This window comes from Myotis yumanensis, unplaced genomic scaffold (genome assembly GCF_028538775.1).
Source record: "Myotis yumanensis isolate MYYU_CA2020_CCGP unplaced genomic scaffold, mMyoYum1.0.hap1 SCAF_9, whole genome shotgun sequence".
Classification (NCBI taxonomy): Eukaryota; Metazoa; Chordata; class Mammalia; order Chiroptera; family Vespertilionidae; genus Myotis; species Myotis yumanensis.
This window is the reverse complement of record NW_027223760.1, coordinates 49,481,244-49,500,560: the sequence shown is the minus strand read 5'-3', so window position 1 is coordinate 49,500,560 and position 19,317 is coordinate 49,481,244. Positions and strand designations below refer to the sequence as shown.

The window sequence follows — 19,317 nt, the reverse complement described above, 5'->3', positions numbered from 1 at the left end:
CTTCGGAAGACAGATTTTCTTTCCTAATATTTTATCTCTGTGTTAGATATGTGAATTCTTGGTCAGTGGAATGTACAGAGTTTTCCTGTTGTTTGGCTTTCCTTTAAATTTCCTTTGGTTATCCTTTTTGAGCTATACTTATTTTTATGCACAAAGCATCATATTGAAGCCACATTTTAAATCTGACTTCTGACTAGTTCAAAATATTATTTCTCTCAGCACCAACTCTTTCTACACTTTGAAGTCTTCTTCCTTATGTTATTTGATTTGCAATCTGCTATGATTTGAATGTTTGTGGTCCTCCCCCCACCCCCCCCCGCCCCCCAAAAATTCTTATGTTGAAATCCCAATTCCCAAAGATGAGAATAATAGGAGGTGGGGACCTTTGGAAGTGATTAGATCATGAGGGTGAGGCCCTCACCAATGAAATTAGTGTCTTATCTGAGACTCCACAGAGATCCCCAATATCTTCCAGAAGTGGGGACACAGTGAGAAGGGGTTGGCTATGAACCAGGAAGAGAGCCATCACCTGAACACAGCACCTCTATCTCAGGTTTCTCAGCCTCCAGAACTTTGAGAAAAATTTCTGTTGGTTATAAGCCACCCAGTCTATGGTATTTTGTTATTGCAGTTTGAACAGACCGAGACATAATCTTAAGTGTGAAGGTTTCCCTACCTCAATTATCCAGTATGCCTCCGCTAACTTTCTTCAGCTTTGTTTAAATGATCAGAGGACTCCAAGTTACTCAGTGAGTTTAAAATAAAGATTACTAAGGTAGCCATTTTAGTCAGAAGGGACTAAAATATAATTACTCATCTCATTTTTTTTCTCTGCTCTGCACCTGTCTGAAAATTCTTTACTGTCAACAAGACTAAAAAAAAAACCCCGAAAACCTTGTTTTCCACTATTTCCAAATCAATATTTATATTTTCACTTTGCCCTTTTATTCAAATAAAGGTTATTTTTAGTCATAGTCTTGCAAACGTGATTAGTAATTTTTAGAGATGGTGCCACCATTTCCTTTAAATTTTATGCATGTTCAGATTAAGATGAGGAGACAGACTAGCCAGCGTTGTTAAGAGCATAAAGTGTAACCACTGTTCCCAGTATATCACCACAAAATGTCATGATAAATTTGGGGTTTGAGATATACTCACAGTACAACCCCCTCACCAGAGCAAGTAGGGTGTTAATTAGATCGGGAAAACTGGTTGGGGTGTGGGACATTGGTTTTCATTTTCTTGTCTGAACCCTGAACCCTACTTCCCAAACACACCCCTCTGACTTCACTGAGAGGAGAAAGGAGGGACCCTCAAAATAACGGAACTGCCCCACTTAGTTCTGCCAGACGGGGAATTTGAAATAAAATTTCAAGTTGGGTTAGAGCACAGATTGCCAGGCCCCACCCCCAGACTTTCTGATGCAGAAGGTCTGGAGTGATGCCCAGAGAATTTGCATTTCTGATTAGTCCTAGGTAATGCAGCCCATGATGATCAAGGGACACACTTTAAGAACTCTTTACCTAGAATTAAAGAGAAGTGGTGCATCTCTCATACCTGAATTTGTAGACCTGCTATAGTCATTTGGGGACAGATTGTGGGCAGTTTTAAATGTCATATTCAGGAGGTTTCTGAAGATCTAAGAGATTCAATGATGGAGATTTTACACAATTCCTGGTGCTCTTGTACAAGTTCAATTAGACACCACCTGTAAAATGCATCTTTGATATTTAGCTCCAATTGCTCCTTGAGTCTGTGATGTCCAGACATCCTCCGGAGTCAGGGCCATGTCCCATCTCTTGCAAGACCTGATCTAAGCCTTTCTCCTCTCCCTGCCACATCCCAGCTCCCGTCAGTGTTAGCAGATAAGTGCGCTTCTGACCTCAATGAGAAAATAGAGACCTTCTCTTATTCTCCACTTCCCTTTAACTAAACCTATCCATAGTCTTTCCTCTAGTCTTAGCTGTGTCCTGCCTCTTCTCCCTACCCCATCCCCACATGGACACCTGATATCACCTTTCTCAATTTTTCAAACCACCCACTATCAATCTACAATTTTCATTGGCTCCTTCTCTGCAGGCCACCAACATGCTCAAGTTTCTCCAAAAGTATAATAATCAAATCCTTCCTTGGCCTAGCTGTCCCTGCTAGCAATGTTCTATCTCCTTCCATTCATAGCTCAGTGTATGAAATAGGAGTCTGTCTTTTCTGTGCCTGCCGTCTTCCCTTCTCACACCACAAAGACAGATCTGCAATCTGTCCCTACTGCTCCATTGAAACTTCTCACTGAGGTCAATGCCACCTACCTCTTGCCTTTCCAATCTGTGTAATCCTTCCAAACCTGCAGCACCAGTAGCTCCAACACTGTCCCCTGCTCCTCTTCAAATTCACATTCTACCCATAATTTTCTCCCTTGGACTAACTATATGCTGATCACTGTCATAACTATATTTTTAACTCATCCTTGCCCCTGAGCTCCAATATTTTTTATTACCTTTTAGGAATTTCCAGACAAGCTCCAGACTGCTAATTTTCTACCCCCAATCTCAGCCTGCTCCTCCTCCTCCTTTATTTCCTGTTTCCATCACTGGCACCACCATTCCTTCATTCACATGCCTAAGGCAGAAATATCAGAATCGTCATTGGCTCTCCTCACAAATCAAATCAATTGGTCACCATGTCTGCTGGATTCTTTCAGACCTGTGTTCTCTATACTAGCCACGCCCCCACCCCTGCCACTGCCAAAATTCTGGTTCTTACCTGGATGGTCAAACCAGCTTTATAACTGAAATTCTTGTCTCTAGGCTGTTTTTCATACAGTTAAAAGCCAATTCTGTCCTATTTACACAGTTCCTCTTCATTAATGCCCATGAAGTACAAACAAAAAGAATCCCAATTTTTCTATTTCTTGAGTTGTTACTTTTAAATTTCCTTTTCTAGTTTCATTTTTCCTGTTTGTTTCCTAAGTATTCCTCTTTCTCTGAATTGTGTCTTAGCATTTCTTTTAAAATCCACTTCTTGGATTATACTAATCACTGCTATTCTGGACATTAATAAGTGCACACCTACAATCCAGTGCTCTCTCTGCTTCTGTCCCACATATCAAACTGCCTGACGAAGATAGTGAACTGTGCCCCCAGGCACCTTAAATTCCACCAGTGCAACACTCTTCCCTGACGTGCCCTTCCTGGCATTCTCCATTGCAGTGAATGCTACCACAAAACTCCAGTTGCCCCAGTCATACCCCTGGGTTTTGTCCTGACTTCCTCTCTCACCTTCCTTGTATCAAAATCAATTGCCAGTTTTTGTGGCTTCTACCTCTTAAATGGTTCTGAAATCCACCTACTTCTCTGCATCTCAAACTACTGACCTAAGCCACTGTTCTCCCTGCACAGTTACTGCAGCTACCTTCTAGGATTTTTTGCCTTTATCATGCTCCCAAACATGTTCAGAATTACCTTTGAAAACACAATAACGTAGTGCCATTTACTAGCTTAAAAAACTCCAAAGACTAAAACACAAAAACCCCAAATCAAAAAACAAAACCCAGTCCCAAGTCGTATTATTTCCATAGGTGAATATGTATGTAATGAAGACTACAAAGCTTGGGGCAATCAGCACTAAACTGACAGCAGAGGTTACCTCTGGGGAGAGGGGTGGGATAATAAGTAATGAAGGGGTGTCATAGGTGGGATTGGTGTTGGTGAAGGAGAACTTCAGTTTTTATCATTAGAATTGTTTAAATTTTTTACAATTAGAGTGTTTTCAGTACTGTATTATTTATATATTTCAAAATATATAAAATAGGCCCAGGAAAGGAGCTTTGAGGCAGATGGGGCTCATGAGGAAGTTGTACAAATTCCAGTGCCAGGTCACCTGGAAGAGACCTCCGATTCTCCATTCCTGCCCCCAGGGAGCAAAAATTGTCCTGGGCGCCTCTGTGTTACCTGAGTATTTCACTCCGGGAATTCTTACCTTTGTGGTCCACAGTTTGACAGTCCAGTCAAATGATGACGTGACAAACAGGTGTGAAAAGTCCACGGGGCCCACTGCCATGTGGCAGTTAATTCCTGTCACTGGCCCCTGGTGCCCTTCGAAGACCTCACCGATCCCTGCTTTGCTGCATGAAAAAAAGCCACACAAGAGCAGAGTTTCAGTGATCCTTGCAAAGTTATTGCTACTTTAAAAAACAAATCTGTCTCTGCATGACTGCTTCCCAAAGATTTACACCACCAAAGTGAAACCAGTTTCACAGAGTCTTGAGAGAAAGAAAATACTAAATTACTTTTGGTAATTAAAAAACAATAGAGTGCAACGTAATCTTTTTAACCTTCAGAATTTAATATAAAATTTCATCATTTAATCCTTTCTCAGGAGTTCCTCAAATCCTATCATTTGTGGATGCAGCTACCTTGGTAAAATCATATATATTTACATCTCAGAAGCTTCATATTTGTAATAAGACAATTCTATTGTTGTGATCACATTCTGCATATGTTTCATCTTAATTTCTTCTGTGGAGCCCCTTGGCCATAAAATTCCATACAATCTCATATAAATATATTTACTCTTTCAAGGAAATTTCTTAAATTAGGTTGACATACCCGAACAAGCAATACTTTGTGGGAACCCTTGCCACTGCAAAATAATATGCAATAACTTAAATGAAATATGGATAAAATGATGTTTTCACCGAAAGCAGAAGAGAAATTTACAAATTTGTAATATCCCTAAGGGCTGGTGCCTTGTTATGATAATACATTAACATATAATAAGTGCTCAATAAATGTTTGTTGAAACAAATAACAAAGGAAAAGAGACAAATGTAAGCCTTTTTTTTCCCTAACACATTTGAAAATGAGTGATACACATTTAGAAAGTTATCCACAGACATAGGTCACTTACTTAACTGAGCCGGCATTATTTCCAGGCCCCTATTATATCATACACTAGTCTGCACACAATCATACCCAATGAGAAAACATAGCAAAGTGCCGTATGCTAGAAATCCACGTGCTATGACAAATACGTTAGGATTGTAGAATCTAAATATTATGTTACTGAGAGTAAAAACGAACTGAGTTATTAAAACATTTGGGCTTCTGGAGCACCAATGAACGTCAATGTGCTGAGCAAAATGTGAAATCACGAGCAAAGTGCTGCAGTGTGTGCCCCTGCAACGGGCACCCAAACTCTGCCCAGCGAAGCTGCTAACAGCAGTTCTCCACGTGACCCTTTAAGTCTGTGCTAATGAACACGAGGAACTGATCTTTGAAGTGGCCCCTGGTGAGGCTCCACTTGCCCTTAACAGCATCCTGAAAAGGTTTATAGGGTGCAAAATGAGGACTTGGTTTAATTTATGGAAGTAGATTTGCACCTTCTCTGAGTTAGGCGAAAAACAGAAACCCTGCCTCCCTCTTCCCCACAGCCCTCTATGACCCATTAAAAATTACTACAAAGCCAACTGCCTGCTACTTTACAACCTCACGAAGATCTGTGCTTTCTATTTCAGACGGATGGGCCAGTGTGAAAGCTTAATCAAGTGCGCTGTAAAAAGATACGTGGTGTGTACCACAGACACCCTTCATTTTTGGAACTACAGTACACATTCTGTTTGTGCTTGGAAAGCACAGTAGCCACAGGACAAAAATATTCACCATGGAAAAAGTTACTCACATTACAGAATCCAACAAATAAATCTGAAAGTTATCAATGAACACGCTCTGTAGCCTTCACAGATAATTAAGGTCCTGGATCAAGTCAATGGAACCTATGCCCTGTTGACGGTAATAAATGTTCAGACAAAGCTATGACTCCCGTTTGGCCCACTGCACTGTTGTGCCTCTCTCATGCCCCCTATGACACTTTACCTGTATTGCAGAGAGTTGTGTGTTTACCTTTGCCACCATCATCAGTTTCTTAAAGCTAGGAGCCAGGTTTAAAGGATGTCTGCATGCCCGGCAGCATCTAGCAGGGCACTATGCTCATAGCAGGTGTGCAGTGAACGCTTGCATGAATGAACAACTTTATCAGATCTTTTTATGCATGGTTTTAGCCAGTTTTGATGACATAGGACCATTCGACATGGAGCCAGGAGGCAGATCTTCCCAGTCATCTTTAAACCATGTGAGCAAGTCAAATACTGCTTGTTACTGTGTCCAGAGCAGTAGGAACATCGCAGCTCGTATTGTGTACATGGAAAAACCACATAGCTGAGCCATGGGTGCTTGTTACTTCTACAAATCACACAAACACAGGAGTATAAACTTGGAACAGTTTTTGGTTCCTCATTACATCTAAGTAGGCAAGGATGAGTGCAAGAGACGAAAAATCAATCGAATTAGAACAAAAGTGAGAGAAATTATGCACCAAGGTGAACACAGTGAACCTTGCAAAAGACGCGAGGCTACTCATTAAGTCTTGCATGCAATTTTACAATCTAGTCTAAATTGCTGGATTCTACTTTACCCTGATGGCTTTCCAGGGGGCATTGGCCAATTTCTCAATCAAGACAGAGTTCTTAGCATCTAGAAACTTCATAGTGGCTTATGTATCTCATACTATTCCAGCCTCTGTGACTGGGAGGAAGGGCCCCGGGCACTACTCTATAGTATTAGGATATTGCCATTTCTTTATCCCCCATATAGATTTTTAGCTCCCCACTTTACTAGATGCCAGGCACCAGGCGGGGAATCAATGATGAAATGAAAATAGTATAGCAAGAGCAAAATGGCAGATGAATGAGTAGTTGAAATAAAATGAGATTAATATTATTGCAGAAGCATACATAAAAATATATAAAATAGCAAGTCTAGCTGACCGCCTCTAGTCCTATCCCACTTATTCTACTTTCATTTCTCTGTAGTGCATAGCATCTTAAATCCTATATTTACTTGTTAATTGTCTTTCAACCTCAACCAGAATATGAACTCCACATCTGTTTTGTTCCTACCGCATCCTTATGATGTAATGGTATCTGGCAGATGGTAGGTGCTTGGCAAATATTCCTTGAAGGACTGAATGAATAAAGGAGTGAAAATTCTATGGGAGCATAAAGGAGGGAATGGTTTCCTTTGCCCAAAAGAGTTTGGAGAAGATTCCATGTGGCATGAGTTCCATGCTGGCTCTGGAAAGTGAGGAGGAATTATCCAGGCCAACAGGAGAGACACGCCAGGCCGGGAGGAGGAAATTGCATGTACAAACTCATGGACTCTTATCCCTACTGGGTGCATGGCTGGAGCCTGAAGGCTGAGGCTGGAAAGGGGCAGGGAGTCCTGGTCTCACATGGTTAGCTAAGAAGCTGGGGTCTTTTTCCTCAAGCCAGTGTGAGCCATCAAAAGCTTACAAAAGGCCCTAGCCTGTTTAGCTCAGTGGATAGAGCATCGGCCTGCGGACTGAAAGGTCGCGGGTTCGATTCCGGTCAAGGGCATGTACCTTGGTTGCGGGCACATCCCCAGGAGGAGGTGTGCAGGAGGCAGCTGATCGATGTTTCTCTCTCATCAATGTTTCTAACTCTCTATCCCTTTCCCTTCCTCTCTGTAAAAAATCAATAAAATATATTTTTAATAATAAAAAGAAAAAGCTTACAAAAGGCTAATGCCCAGAGCACATGGATGCTGTATAGGATCATGAAGACTTGAGGTGGCGCTTGCATCTCTTCAGAAACACCCCGCTCAGAATGCCAGGTGGTGATAACCCAGAAAGCGATCACAGACCTTTCGGAAATGAGGAACACGTCATTGTTAAGCAAACAAAATCACCTTCCATGACGACAGGCCGTGTAGACCGTCCCCTCCTCGCTGCCAACCACGAAGTTATTGACGTCTCCCGTCGGGAAAGCCATTCCGGTAACAGCCACAGGCTTGGACTTATTGTACACCAGCTCCATGCTCTCCTACCAAAACACGACGCGGTTACATTCCCTCTGTCAACTCCTCGCCATGCCAAAGATAGCACGGAAAAATCATTTGGCCAAATCGTCTGTTTGCTTTTCACACAGCGTTACAAAAGACCCCGGCTGTGCCAGAAACCACGCCGGGCGGCCCCTGACACGCGGGCTTCTGTGTCTCTCTGGTTTCAGGCGGCTGGATTTCATCAGCGCGGCTGCTTCTTAAGTCGGGCAGAGATGACAGGTGAGAATTTTGAAACTAATGGTGCAGAAACTAAAGATAATACTGTAATGGTTACACTTGTCAGCCCCAGGCTTTAATAAAACACACAATACCCTTGTATTTACAAACATTTTCAAAATCAATTGTTCGTGAGACGACACATGTATTAATATCAGATGTACGAAAGCCCATCTGTCAAACCCGGAGTGTGTGTCCTCCGCGGACTGAAACCAGAAAGTTGTCACTCAGGTCAGAAAAACCAGATTTCAACCGGGACTAGATTTCATCCAGGGTGGCCGTTGGGTGAATAGGCTAGAAGCCTGCAAAGAACAGCGTTTAAATAAGGGTTTAAAGTAGTAAATGAGAGTCTCTATTTTATCTGAAATTACTTTTTAAAATAGGGAATTAAAGTGCAGTTTAAAACACATTCTGCTGAATCAAGTTTAATGACAGCAAAGAGTAATTATGACTAACATCCATGAATGTTTTTGCTATTTACTTCAAACAGCCTACTATGTGCACATGAAGTAATTAAAAAAAAAAATCATTCTAGGCCCTAGGGGATCATGTCATTATAGCTGCTTGTGAATTTGGTCCTTTTTTCCCCAAAACAAGTAAATCGTGTCAGCTCAGCCAAGGAGTCCATGAATGGGAAGCGCATGCTCAGAGTTTGGGCAGCACAGACCATGGTCCCAGTACTGAGACCCACAGAATGAGTGCATCAGTGAGGGGACCCTGGGACAACTTAAAACAGGAAACTGGACCATCCAGTGGCATGCCCCATCGACAGAAGTAGCAGCAGGGAAGGTACAGTCTCTTGGTCTCCCACTTGGGACAGAGAGGGACCAGGGCTCCAAGAGGGTGTCATGCCATGAAACCCTCAATCTGTGTATGGAGACAGGAACACGTCATCAGTAAGAAAACCATGCAGGCGCGCTAGAGCTAACAAAAACGGTCTCGTAGCCCCTGCATCACTGGTTTTAACCAAAACAAATGCATGTTTAATCAGCAAAATGGGCAATTAAAAATTCCTAATTAGAGAGTTGGCTCTTGTATCTGTTTACAATCTCCATGCTTTTAAAGGAACATATTGTTGAGACTTTTAAGACAAAGCCATAAAATACCCACCCACACACAACTCCTGACTTACATAATGTTAAAGTCAGCAAAAACAGAGTAACTTAAATTGTAAGATGCTTATTAGCTCCCCTCTCCCCCAAAAATTATTTAAAAACTTATTTAGCCTTAGTATTCTCTACATCTGTATTTTGTGGAGGCTTCTGGGAGGTTCTTTATAGTTTCTACATTTCCTTATGTATCTTAAAACTTCCATGCTTTCCAAAACTGAGAGAGACATTCTTGGGCCATTCATTGTTCCAGGAAAGGGAATAGGAATATTAAAATTGAGAATCATCTCTTAGATATCTTTTACAATTTTCTTGATGTTTCCTCACATTTTTTCTCAAAGGTTATGGCAATAAATTCTTCTCTGTGATTTTAGCTGGAAGAGAGTTAAGTACTTTTTCTCCACAAAGAAATGTGAGAATAGTGTGTGTACGTGTTTGTGTGTGTAGGTAGTGTCTTCCTGTGTGTATGTATACATACATATATTCTGCAAGTTGCATTCAGACGCCTCCACCCATCCGTCTCTTGCCTTCTGTTCCTTTGTTTGGTTCCCATTACTGTAATCAGCAGTGGTTTGAAATCTTTGGAACTATTTCATTTTTGACTTCTCATTCGTTGAGCAAGGAATGGCAGGAGCCATACTAACAACATTCCAGAGGAGAAAACAGATGGTTTGACAAATTCTTTATACACACAGGCGGTCGTCTAGGCAATGAATACAAGGGAGGGCCTGGGTGTCTGTTTTGCCGGGATACCTCTTCTCAGAGGGGTTGCTCTGTTGAGCTCCCGCCTCCTTTGCATCTGTTTAGCAATTCTGTAGGGTAGGTACAATTCATACCACGGGCAACTTCTATAATTACTATGCTTCAAAATGGATTATTTCATTTTCACTTGAAACTGACCTAAGGATTAACGTCTTACAATAATTACATGATTTGTGGTAAAGGAAATGGGTTTTGGCTTCAAGAGGAGACTGCTGAAAGCAGGCCCCACTCTTTCAAGTGCATTCATTGGTTTTAGCTCCTATAGGATATGAGGGTTTGGCTTTTAGGAACTGTGTTCCATTAGGCAGGTATCTCTTTTAACCAGGATGCTCTTCTGTGTAGGGGAAAACAAACCCACCTGTGGCGTTGAGAGCATATCCAGGCTCCAGGAACACATTTTACCATCAGTAGAGACGGTGATGAGGTTATGAGCATTCTGGGTCCCAACAACATTTACACAGTACACGGGATGCTGCAAAAACGTAAACATGGAGGATCAGACTCCGACCCCGGAGGAAATGCTTACATTTGAGTGTTAAACACATTACTCCACAACAAGGATTAAAGAAGGACATAATCCTACAATAACACAAGCCTCAGGTCATTTGCCGCTTTTGATTTGAACCTGATTTCTTTCTAAAAGCTCTGTCAGCAACACATAGTGGTGGAAACGCAAAGCTTCCCTGTGCTCAGTCAGATGCAGTGCAACAGAGCTGAAGGAAGCTACATAGAGCAAGGGTGGTTTGGTGGGTAGAAGCCATGCAGGGAGGTGAATCTGGATTGCTTGAATGAGTCTCCATTGCACAGTTTGGCATCTGAGCTCACTAAGAGTGATGGAAAAAGCCAGTCTTCAAAAGGGGAGAACTATTGGCTTTTGGAAGGAATAAGTATTACTAAATCTGGAGTTTAAGGCATTATGGTCATAGTGCCAAACATTTGTTAACATTCTTTATAAGAAGTGGTTAATATTCATCAGCCTCTTGCATTTGAGGGAGAGATGTTGGTGGTGGAAACTATTGGCACAATGCACCTCGTGAGATAAAATTAGGTTCCTTTATGTTACTGCAAAATCTAAGAAAATGATAGATTTATTTTTCAAAACACGATTTGCCATAGTATGGAGGCTTAGATTTGGCCAGGACCTTGAGAAAGGTCATGTATACATCCCAGGAGTCATAAGAAAGATGCTCTCTAACCTTCTGTCATAACTCTAGTAGGTTATCCCACTCTGTAGAATCCTAAATGGCAGCCTAAAATCATTTGCAGCTGCACATTAAATACTAAATGGAAGGTTAGTATGAGCAGAACCTAGCAGCAATTTGGGTTAGATTTCAAGCAGCTTAGCCATCAGTGGCCAAACCACAGCTTAGCTGATGCTTCTCTGTGCAAATAGCTGACAGTCTAAGTCTTACTCTTGATGAGTTACTGTCCATTATACGTAGCCACAATGACAATGAAACAATCTTTAATATTGGAAAGTTGATATTATCTAAAGAATGGTTCCCAAACTGTTATTATCATATAAACTCCTGGTCAGAAAGGACCATAATAATCATTTAGGCCAGCTGCTCATCTGCCTTTACGAAGAGGTGGTCCAAACTCTGCTTAAACACCTTTCTTTGGGGTAGTTAGTTTTAGCACTAATTCCTTCCACCAATGGGGTAAAGAAAGCTCAAAGAGATATTTTCAGTACAGTGCCCTCTGGGATTATACTGGTCAACTCAAAACAATATTTAGTTTGTTATTGTGCCTTCCTCCCTCAGTCTTGTCTTACTTAGACTAATCATCACCAATTCCTTCAATTGTCCTTGAGTACCTGGTTTTCAATACCTTCCCCATCCTGGTCACAATCTTTTGAATATGCTATATTTTGTCTGAGTTCCTCTCAACATTGGAGTTGTGAGAAAAAAAATCTACCTATACTCTGAGAGAATCTAGAAATCCAGGGCGTGCTGAATAGTCACTTCTCATGTGATAAAAAATACACCTGTATTAATGCATCTTAAGATTACATTTGCTGCTTTGGTGATCACATCATCTCTTTTACCCAGTTGATGGACCGTCAACTAAGTCCCCATGTCTTTTCCATACCATATTCCTACAGAAACTTTCCAATGAACCAGCTCTAGTGGATCTCACATGGGAGATCTGAAACTGAATGTTATCCTGATCAGGTCCCTTAATATCAAAGGGCCTAACTGGTGGGGGGACTGTGGACAATGCTTTTCCTCAAGTCTCTCCTGGGGTGTGTGGGACCTGAAGCAGTACGCAAATGCAAGCCCTGAGCCACACAGCCTACAAAGCTCTGCATGAAAATCAAGTGGGAGAATGGGGGAAACGAATTCTCACCTAAAAAGAGCAGACTTAGCAAAACTGAAGAATGGTAGACAGAAAATGACAAGAATCATATGTAGAATATAAAACAGAAAGAAGCAAAGGAATGACCAGGACAAACAGACAAAAAATCTCAATAACACAGCCAACAGTATAGTGGTTACCAGAGACGAAGGTGTGTGGGGGGAGGATGAAGAGGGTAAAGGGGATTAAATGTATGGTGTCGGAAGGAGACTAGACTTGGGATGATGAGCACATGATGTAATATACAGATGATGTATTATAATATTATACACTTGAAATGCTTATGTAATCTTATTAACCAATGTCACCCCAAATTTTTAAATTAAAAATCCCTGAAGATGGGAAAGCAAGGTCCAAACAGTGTTATGGACCTAAAATCTACATAGGATTTTTCAGCAAGAGTCTACTGGTTTATTTGTTGTTGTTGTTAACCATGGAGCATCAACACAAATCACCAAGACCCTAATGGACTGGGACTCCCATGAATGGGTATAGTAGGGAAAAAGGCAGCTGGAAGAATGTGTAGAGCCAAATGCCTAGAGAAGGAATATGTGTGGTAGCCCCTCCCTGGCTTTAATCAGTACTACTGGCCTCTGCTTTCATGAGTAATAAAACTCAGTTTAAAAGAAAAGAGAGAGATGTAAAGAAACCAGAACAGAAGCAGACACGTGGGCATGTCTACTCATACACAGACACAGACATACACAACTCTACTTAATGAAAAGAAAAAAGCAATGGTAGAACTAATTTTTCCTGTTTAGATGCCAGATTGTTTTTATTTATTTTAGGAATAAACTTACTGTGTGGCAGAAGGCTTTTGCTTTAATTAGGGTTTCCTGTTGTCTCAAATACATATGTGTGGTGGGTGTGAAAGGAAATTAGTTAGTAATCTGTGGTGGACCTCTTTTTCCTTAACCACTTTTGATCCTGGTACCAATCAGCCAGGCATTAGTAGAAGTTGAAAGACAGTCACAAAATTGTGCACTTTTTAAGCTATGGATTCAACAAAATACAGCAAAAGAGAAGAAGAAATTGTTGTTTTATTTTCTAACAGAAATAATGTCACTGTTTGGCAATAATTGTCTTTTCCTTGTGACGATCACATCCTAAAGCTATTTGTAAAAGAAAGGTGAACTCTTTGGAAGAGCTGGATTTTAACTCTCCCCAAAAGCTGATGGCTAAATAATCTAACATTTAGCTTTGTAATTTTTTGAAATTTCAGAAGGTATGCTCGCAAAGACACCAGATAGACACATAGAGCCAAGACATGTTTTCACACTACTGGAGCAAACACCTGCACCAAGCCCATCTTCTCTTGGGTCACAATTTTCTGTTATTAGTTTGGAGAAATGGGGTAGGCCTGAGCAATTTTCCAAGATCCCCAAGAACTAGTTTCACCTGCATGAGTCTTGGGCCCAGTCAATAAGAATTAAGACTAACTTGGTATTTGTCATTTCCCATTGTCAATCTTACAAGAGTGGAAGAATTTTCCTCTTCATGGTCTAGCTAAAACAGCCAACAGTCCTTTTTTAAAGCTAGAGTGGTTTTGAGGCCAGCAGATGAAACAAGTGAGGCAACCACATTAAGGAAACTGAAACAATAGTAGAGCTGTTTCCTTGGGCATAATTTGGGCATTTCAGAGAAGGAACATCAGTTACCCTGAATGTCAAGGTAGCAAGGATTGATGGAGACATGCCTGTCTTCCCATTCCTCTTAACAATTGCTAAATACACCTGTCAGTCTCTTAAAGGAAATGACAGAGTAGTTGTCTTCCAAACACTATACTAAACCTCTTCTGCTAAATTATGGGTAATGGTTTTGAGATGTTAACTTTTAACCTTAGGGATTATTTTGTCACTGCAGACTTCACTGTTGAGACTTACATCATGCATTCCAGAATTTAAAGCCACAGCACTCCCTCCAATCACAAGTGGAAAAGGCCTATTGGCAAAAGTCTCATGTGCTATCCAGAGACATGAAATGCTTACTCTTCATGGTCTGTTTGAGAATGACTTTCTATCTTAACATGTAAATGTGAAGGGTTTGTTTAGGGAAACAATTTAACAGATGCCTTTCCTCAAGTTTCTCCCTATGTCCATTTTTAGCTTGCATCCACAGGTGACCTTTGGGACATCCTAAGAAATCCTTTGTATGTGCTAAAACTTGCAGATTATTGAGAGACTTCTCTAACCCAGTGCTTCCTCCGCCTACTTGGCACTCGGCTTTATTTTAGTCAGTCAGGATCTAATCACTATAAGTTAGATACTTGGAACTTGGAGTTACTGAAAATATTGTACTTTTGTCAGTTATCCCTTCTTTCAGGGCTTGGCTGGCCAACAGGGGATGTGACAGAAGCTTGACTCACTGTGTGTGCAGCAGCTGACAAGGGTGTCCGCTGCACTGGCGTCCTCCGATGACTGCGATTATCCCACAGGACTATCTGGCCCGAGTACGTCCCACCAACCACCAAGTTTGGATGGAACCGAGCAAAGCAGACTGACATCACAGAGGACTGTGAAGAAAAGGGGAGAGAAGAGCACTGTGAAAGGCTTGGAGAAAGCTTGTTTCTTCCTGAAGAGAAAACAGTTCATTACATAAACTCAACACATTCTGGAAAACATAAAGCAATGATGAAGTGCAGAGTGAGTAGGACATTTTGTACACAGACTTTCCCTTGTGAGGGTGGCCAATGGTTACCCCCTGAAACTTGAAATCTGAAGTCCTGGCCAGATCATCAAATAGGCATAAAACCTATCTGATGCACATCATTGCTTTGTGGTCTGGAAAGCTTGCTATATGGACATTTCCCATTGACCAATAAAACTGTATCGGAGCTAATATTAATTCTCCACTTTACAAAGCCATCCTCTGCTTTGAGGTCATGGCCACATCAAGTTATACTATGGACAAGGTTGGCAAGGCTTTGAAGGCTTTCAAGATGGGGTGCTTTTTCTGTTTTTGGCTTCGTGTAGACTTCTAGGAAGCGAACTGACCTCAGGCTGATCCAACCGGTTCCTCCTCAAATTCCCTCGCCTCCCATGAGCATTCTCCTGACCTTTATCCTGCCCACTTCAGACAATTCTTAATGTTATTCTTTGCCTATTTTAACAAACAGTCAGAAACGGATTTCAGTCCAACTCTGCCATGGCCTGTCATAGCATCGTGAATGTGGTTTCTGAAATTCCACAAAAGACTACTGGGCACAACATTTTATAGGAAATTGCTTAGTGGAGACAGAGCCATGATATACTTAAAATCAGACAAGTTGGCTGGTCCACATCAGCTCAGAAGTCCATTTTGTTTCCTGTAGCGGTTTCCATGTTTGTGTTTATGTGCAGAAGTAATTGTTTTTAATAAATACATTTCATCCCTCCAATTAAATTCAATAAATGATCTTATGTGTAAGAAAGGCATTGTAATAGGCATGACAAGAATACAAAGGTAGTCACTGCCCTCCACGAACTTGTGCCCTGGTAAAGGAAAAAGGCAGGCAGGCAAAGTTGCTGCTAATCCATCCGTGCCAGGCCATGCCTTTGTATGAAACTGAAAAAGGTGCCTCTGCACAGACACAGTCATGTAGGCGGGTGGGTGCCATGGCAAGCGGAGTAAGGTGAATTTTTGTCCTCACAACACCCTGCAAGTGTGCAGGACACAACTTGCAAACATAAGTAGCTGCCTTGAATGTGGTACATGCCATGACTAAATCATAGGAGCACATGTGTATGATGGGGGAAGATTTGTTTTAGCTAAGAAAGAGAAGAGAGGAGAGTGGAAAGGGCAGGATAGTTAGAAAGACCTCATGGAAGGAAATATATATGAAGTATGAACGTTCAACAAAGAGAGAGGAGCCCAGCTGGTATGGCTCAGTGGTTGAATGTTGACCCAGGAACCAAGAGGTCGCCAGTTCGATTCCTGGTTGGGGTACATGCCCAGGTCATGGGCTCCGTCTCCAGTAGGGGTGTGTAGGAGGCAGCCAATTGATATTTCCATCTCTCTCCTTCTCCCTCTCAAATCAATAAAATATATTTTTAAAAACCCAAACAAACAAAAAAAACAAGTGGAGAGGGAAATAAAAAACAGAGATGGATAATGGGAAGGAAAGACTAGAGGCACCAAAACAGAGCCTGATGAACAGCCCACAGTCTGGTTTGGCTGGGAAAGAGGTTGCATGGAAGGGGCCAGTAGTAGGAAATGTGGCTGAAGAGGTCACCTGGGCCAGACAAGACAGGGCCTTGAGTGGCAGGCACTCTTTGGGTTTCTGTGGACAACAAGAAATCATAGCTTTCTGAGCAACATAGAGGATCAAAGGTTATAACTGACAAGCCAGCAAAGTAAAGAAGTGATTGGGGAAAAAAAATTATGACCTCTTTCTGACTGGGAAGCTAAACACCCATTTCTAAAAAAATCAGATCTGCTACCAGCCTAAGGCTTTCTAGTCAAAAACAGTCTCAGACACTCTGAGGTAGATTAAAGAATGTGGACTATTTTTCAATGTCATGTTTTCCTAGTTTGAATGATTTTCAGTTCCAATTCCTTGAACATGTTTCAATGGAGAACATGCATGTGTGCTCCAATCTGGTTTTCATAAAGTTCAAGAATAACTCTCAATAATGATACTGAATTAAAGAAAAAGAAAATAATGCCGGTCAGCTTCTTGTTTTACACATCCCACAGAAATGATTCTTAGTTTTCAATTGATGAAATTCTTATGTTGCTTGAGCTATGTTGGAAATGTTTTCTTTAAAGCTTCAGAAAGACTTAAAATTATCCAGGTGGTACCAACGAATGAATTTACCAAAGCTCCAATCAATATGGACAAAGGAATGTCATTGAATTAGAAAAATCCCGAATTCGACCACTTGATTGCTTCTGCGTTTCAGTTAAATCCCAGCAAATACTGCTCCAAAACTTACACAGTTTGTTGAGAGACTAAACTAGAGAAAAACGAACAGTGTGGGTATTTCTACAAAACTGAAACACACAGTCAGCAATCAACTAGACTCCAACCCCACAAAGTGAGAACTCTACTTCCTACTTTTTCATTCATTTGTTTGTTTACTCTAAGTGCTAACCCAATCACTTCAAAAAATTGTAAATGTCACAAAAGCCCTCATCTCAAATTCAGAATTCTATCTACATTTGATAAAATGTCAAATTAATGCTGACAAAGAGTAACAACCCCTTGGGGCACTAGAGTTCTGCCACCAGAGGCTACTCTGTTTTACTGCAAACCAGCTTTTACAATATCTCCATGAGGAATGGAGTGGACATACTTATTTTATATTTGAAACATTAAAAATGGAGGAGTATCTATGTGATTCTTAAATGCCCACTTATTTTTAAAGCTGAATACATTAATTATACTACATAGTCTCTGTGTTATAGAATATACATAAAGGCTCTAACCAGATCTCCAGGGTATGCCACGTCTAACATGCTATCATTCATATGGAAACGTTAAGGAAGTATGATCTCAATTATCTAGATGTAACGTTTAGAATTCGGTCATTTCTTGAGATGTTTTTAAGTGCTCTGATGTTTGATGTAATGGTGGCAAATGTTTGGATGATTGACTAAATTTTTTATTTTTCATCCAAATGCTTAGGTTCCTTTTGAACAGTCCCCCAACTCAGCGCTGATGGAGAAAGCTCCTCTTCTAATTTGGAAAGTATGCATCAACCTCCTAGGAGCAAAGTGTCTTGGAAAAAAACCCTGCAACCTCCGGCTGTTCATGCAGCTACTGATCTAGTTGTTGCTGCCAATTGTCATGGAATTTATAGACTGTCAGCACGAAGAGCAAAGGATGATATTGTCCTGTCAGTTACAGCCACGGCTAAAGAGTAAAAAGGCATTCCAGAAAAGCTGATTGACACTAAAACATGTGATTTTTTGTTGTTCTCCTTTTAACAGTACACTTTCTGAGGCATATTCTATGAAAAGCATTAATAATATCATTTTGACACAATTTAATCACTCTCCTAGGCATTTCACATTTTGTATTAATTCAGTTATTCAGTGTCATAATAAAGCTTTATTAAATTACATGGTTAATACAATTTAGACAAACAAAATCAACTGGAAACGAGAAGTTTCCCTACCTTGTTATTCTTGGCTCTATAAAAATGTATATCTCTCTCTATATATTTTTGTAGTTTTAACTTTTTACCTATTTTATTTTATTCTTTACAATATTAGAGCCTTAGAATTATTTTGAGAAATAATATATGGCCTTTATGCAGTCAAATCAAGTAGTTTACCCAAGTGGAAAAATAATGATCAAGTTGACAAGAATTTTTAGATGATGCTGTCTAATCAAAGCTCCCCTCACTCTACATGTGAACTCTGTTTTCAGACGGCCAGTGATTTCATTGATGTGGCCACGCTGACAGTCAACTCAAGGGCCCAGAAATGCAAGCTTATATGTTAAAGGCTTGATGTAAAACTGATGAGCCTGACCGACTATATTCAAACTAATAACACACTAGGTATAATTCCAGGACGAGTATCACATCTTGATGATTTGCATACTGTATAGTTCCCCTAAATTACAAGCAAGGCGTAGGCTATGCTTTCAGGATCAGGCCATCTCTGTTGACCATTTTCAGTGTCCTCTGCAGAGGCGGCGCCCCTTTCCCCATATTGCCCATGTCCACTTGAACACGAGTTGACCCACTTAACTTGGTTCCACACCCTCATCATCCATTTTGAGACAAGGCAGTTTATTTTACCCCGTTCACTGAGGGAATTCCACTGAGACGAGCGAGACGGGTGGAGGCTTCACTTTCAATGTTTCCCTCCGCTCACTGCACACCACTGTACGCAATTGCAGGCAGCCCAACCCCTTCTTAAGTGGCTGTGGGGGCTGTTTTCTATTTTACAGAGCTAATCCAGACCACCTTAGGGATGGTACTTCCCCTTAACCGCAGACCCAGCTGCCTAGGACAAATCGCCCTTGGCCG

General features: G+C 41.0%; 1 protein-coding gene across 6 annotated transcripts in view; it reads right to left on the bottom strand.

Moving 5' to 3' along the window:
* Positions 1–19,317, bottom strand: part of DYNC1I1 (dynein cytoplasmic 1 intermediate chain 1) — a 278,730-nt gene that overhangs the window by 50,726 nt on the left and 208,687 nt on the right. For all 6 annotated transcript variants that reach the window (XM_070424306.1, XM_070424305.1, XM_070424309.1 and 3 more), the window contains 4 exons: positions 14,724–14,870; positions 10,359–10,472; positions 7,761–7,894; positions 3,976–4,120 (listed from right to left, as the gene is read on the bottom strand). In XM_070424306.1, coding sequence (XP_070280407.1) covers positions 3,976–4,120; positions 7,761–7,894; positions 10,359–10,472; positions 14,724–14,870 — 540 coding nt within the window. The remainder of the gene's footprint in view (positions 1–3,975; positions 4,121–7,760; positions 7,895–10,358; positions 10,473–14,723; positions 14,871–19,317) is intronic.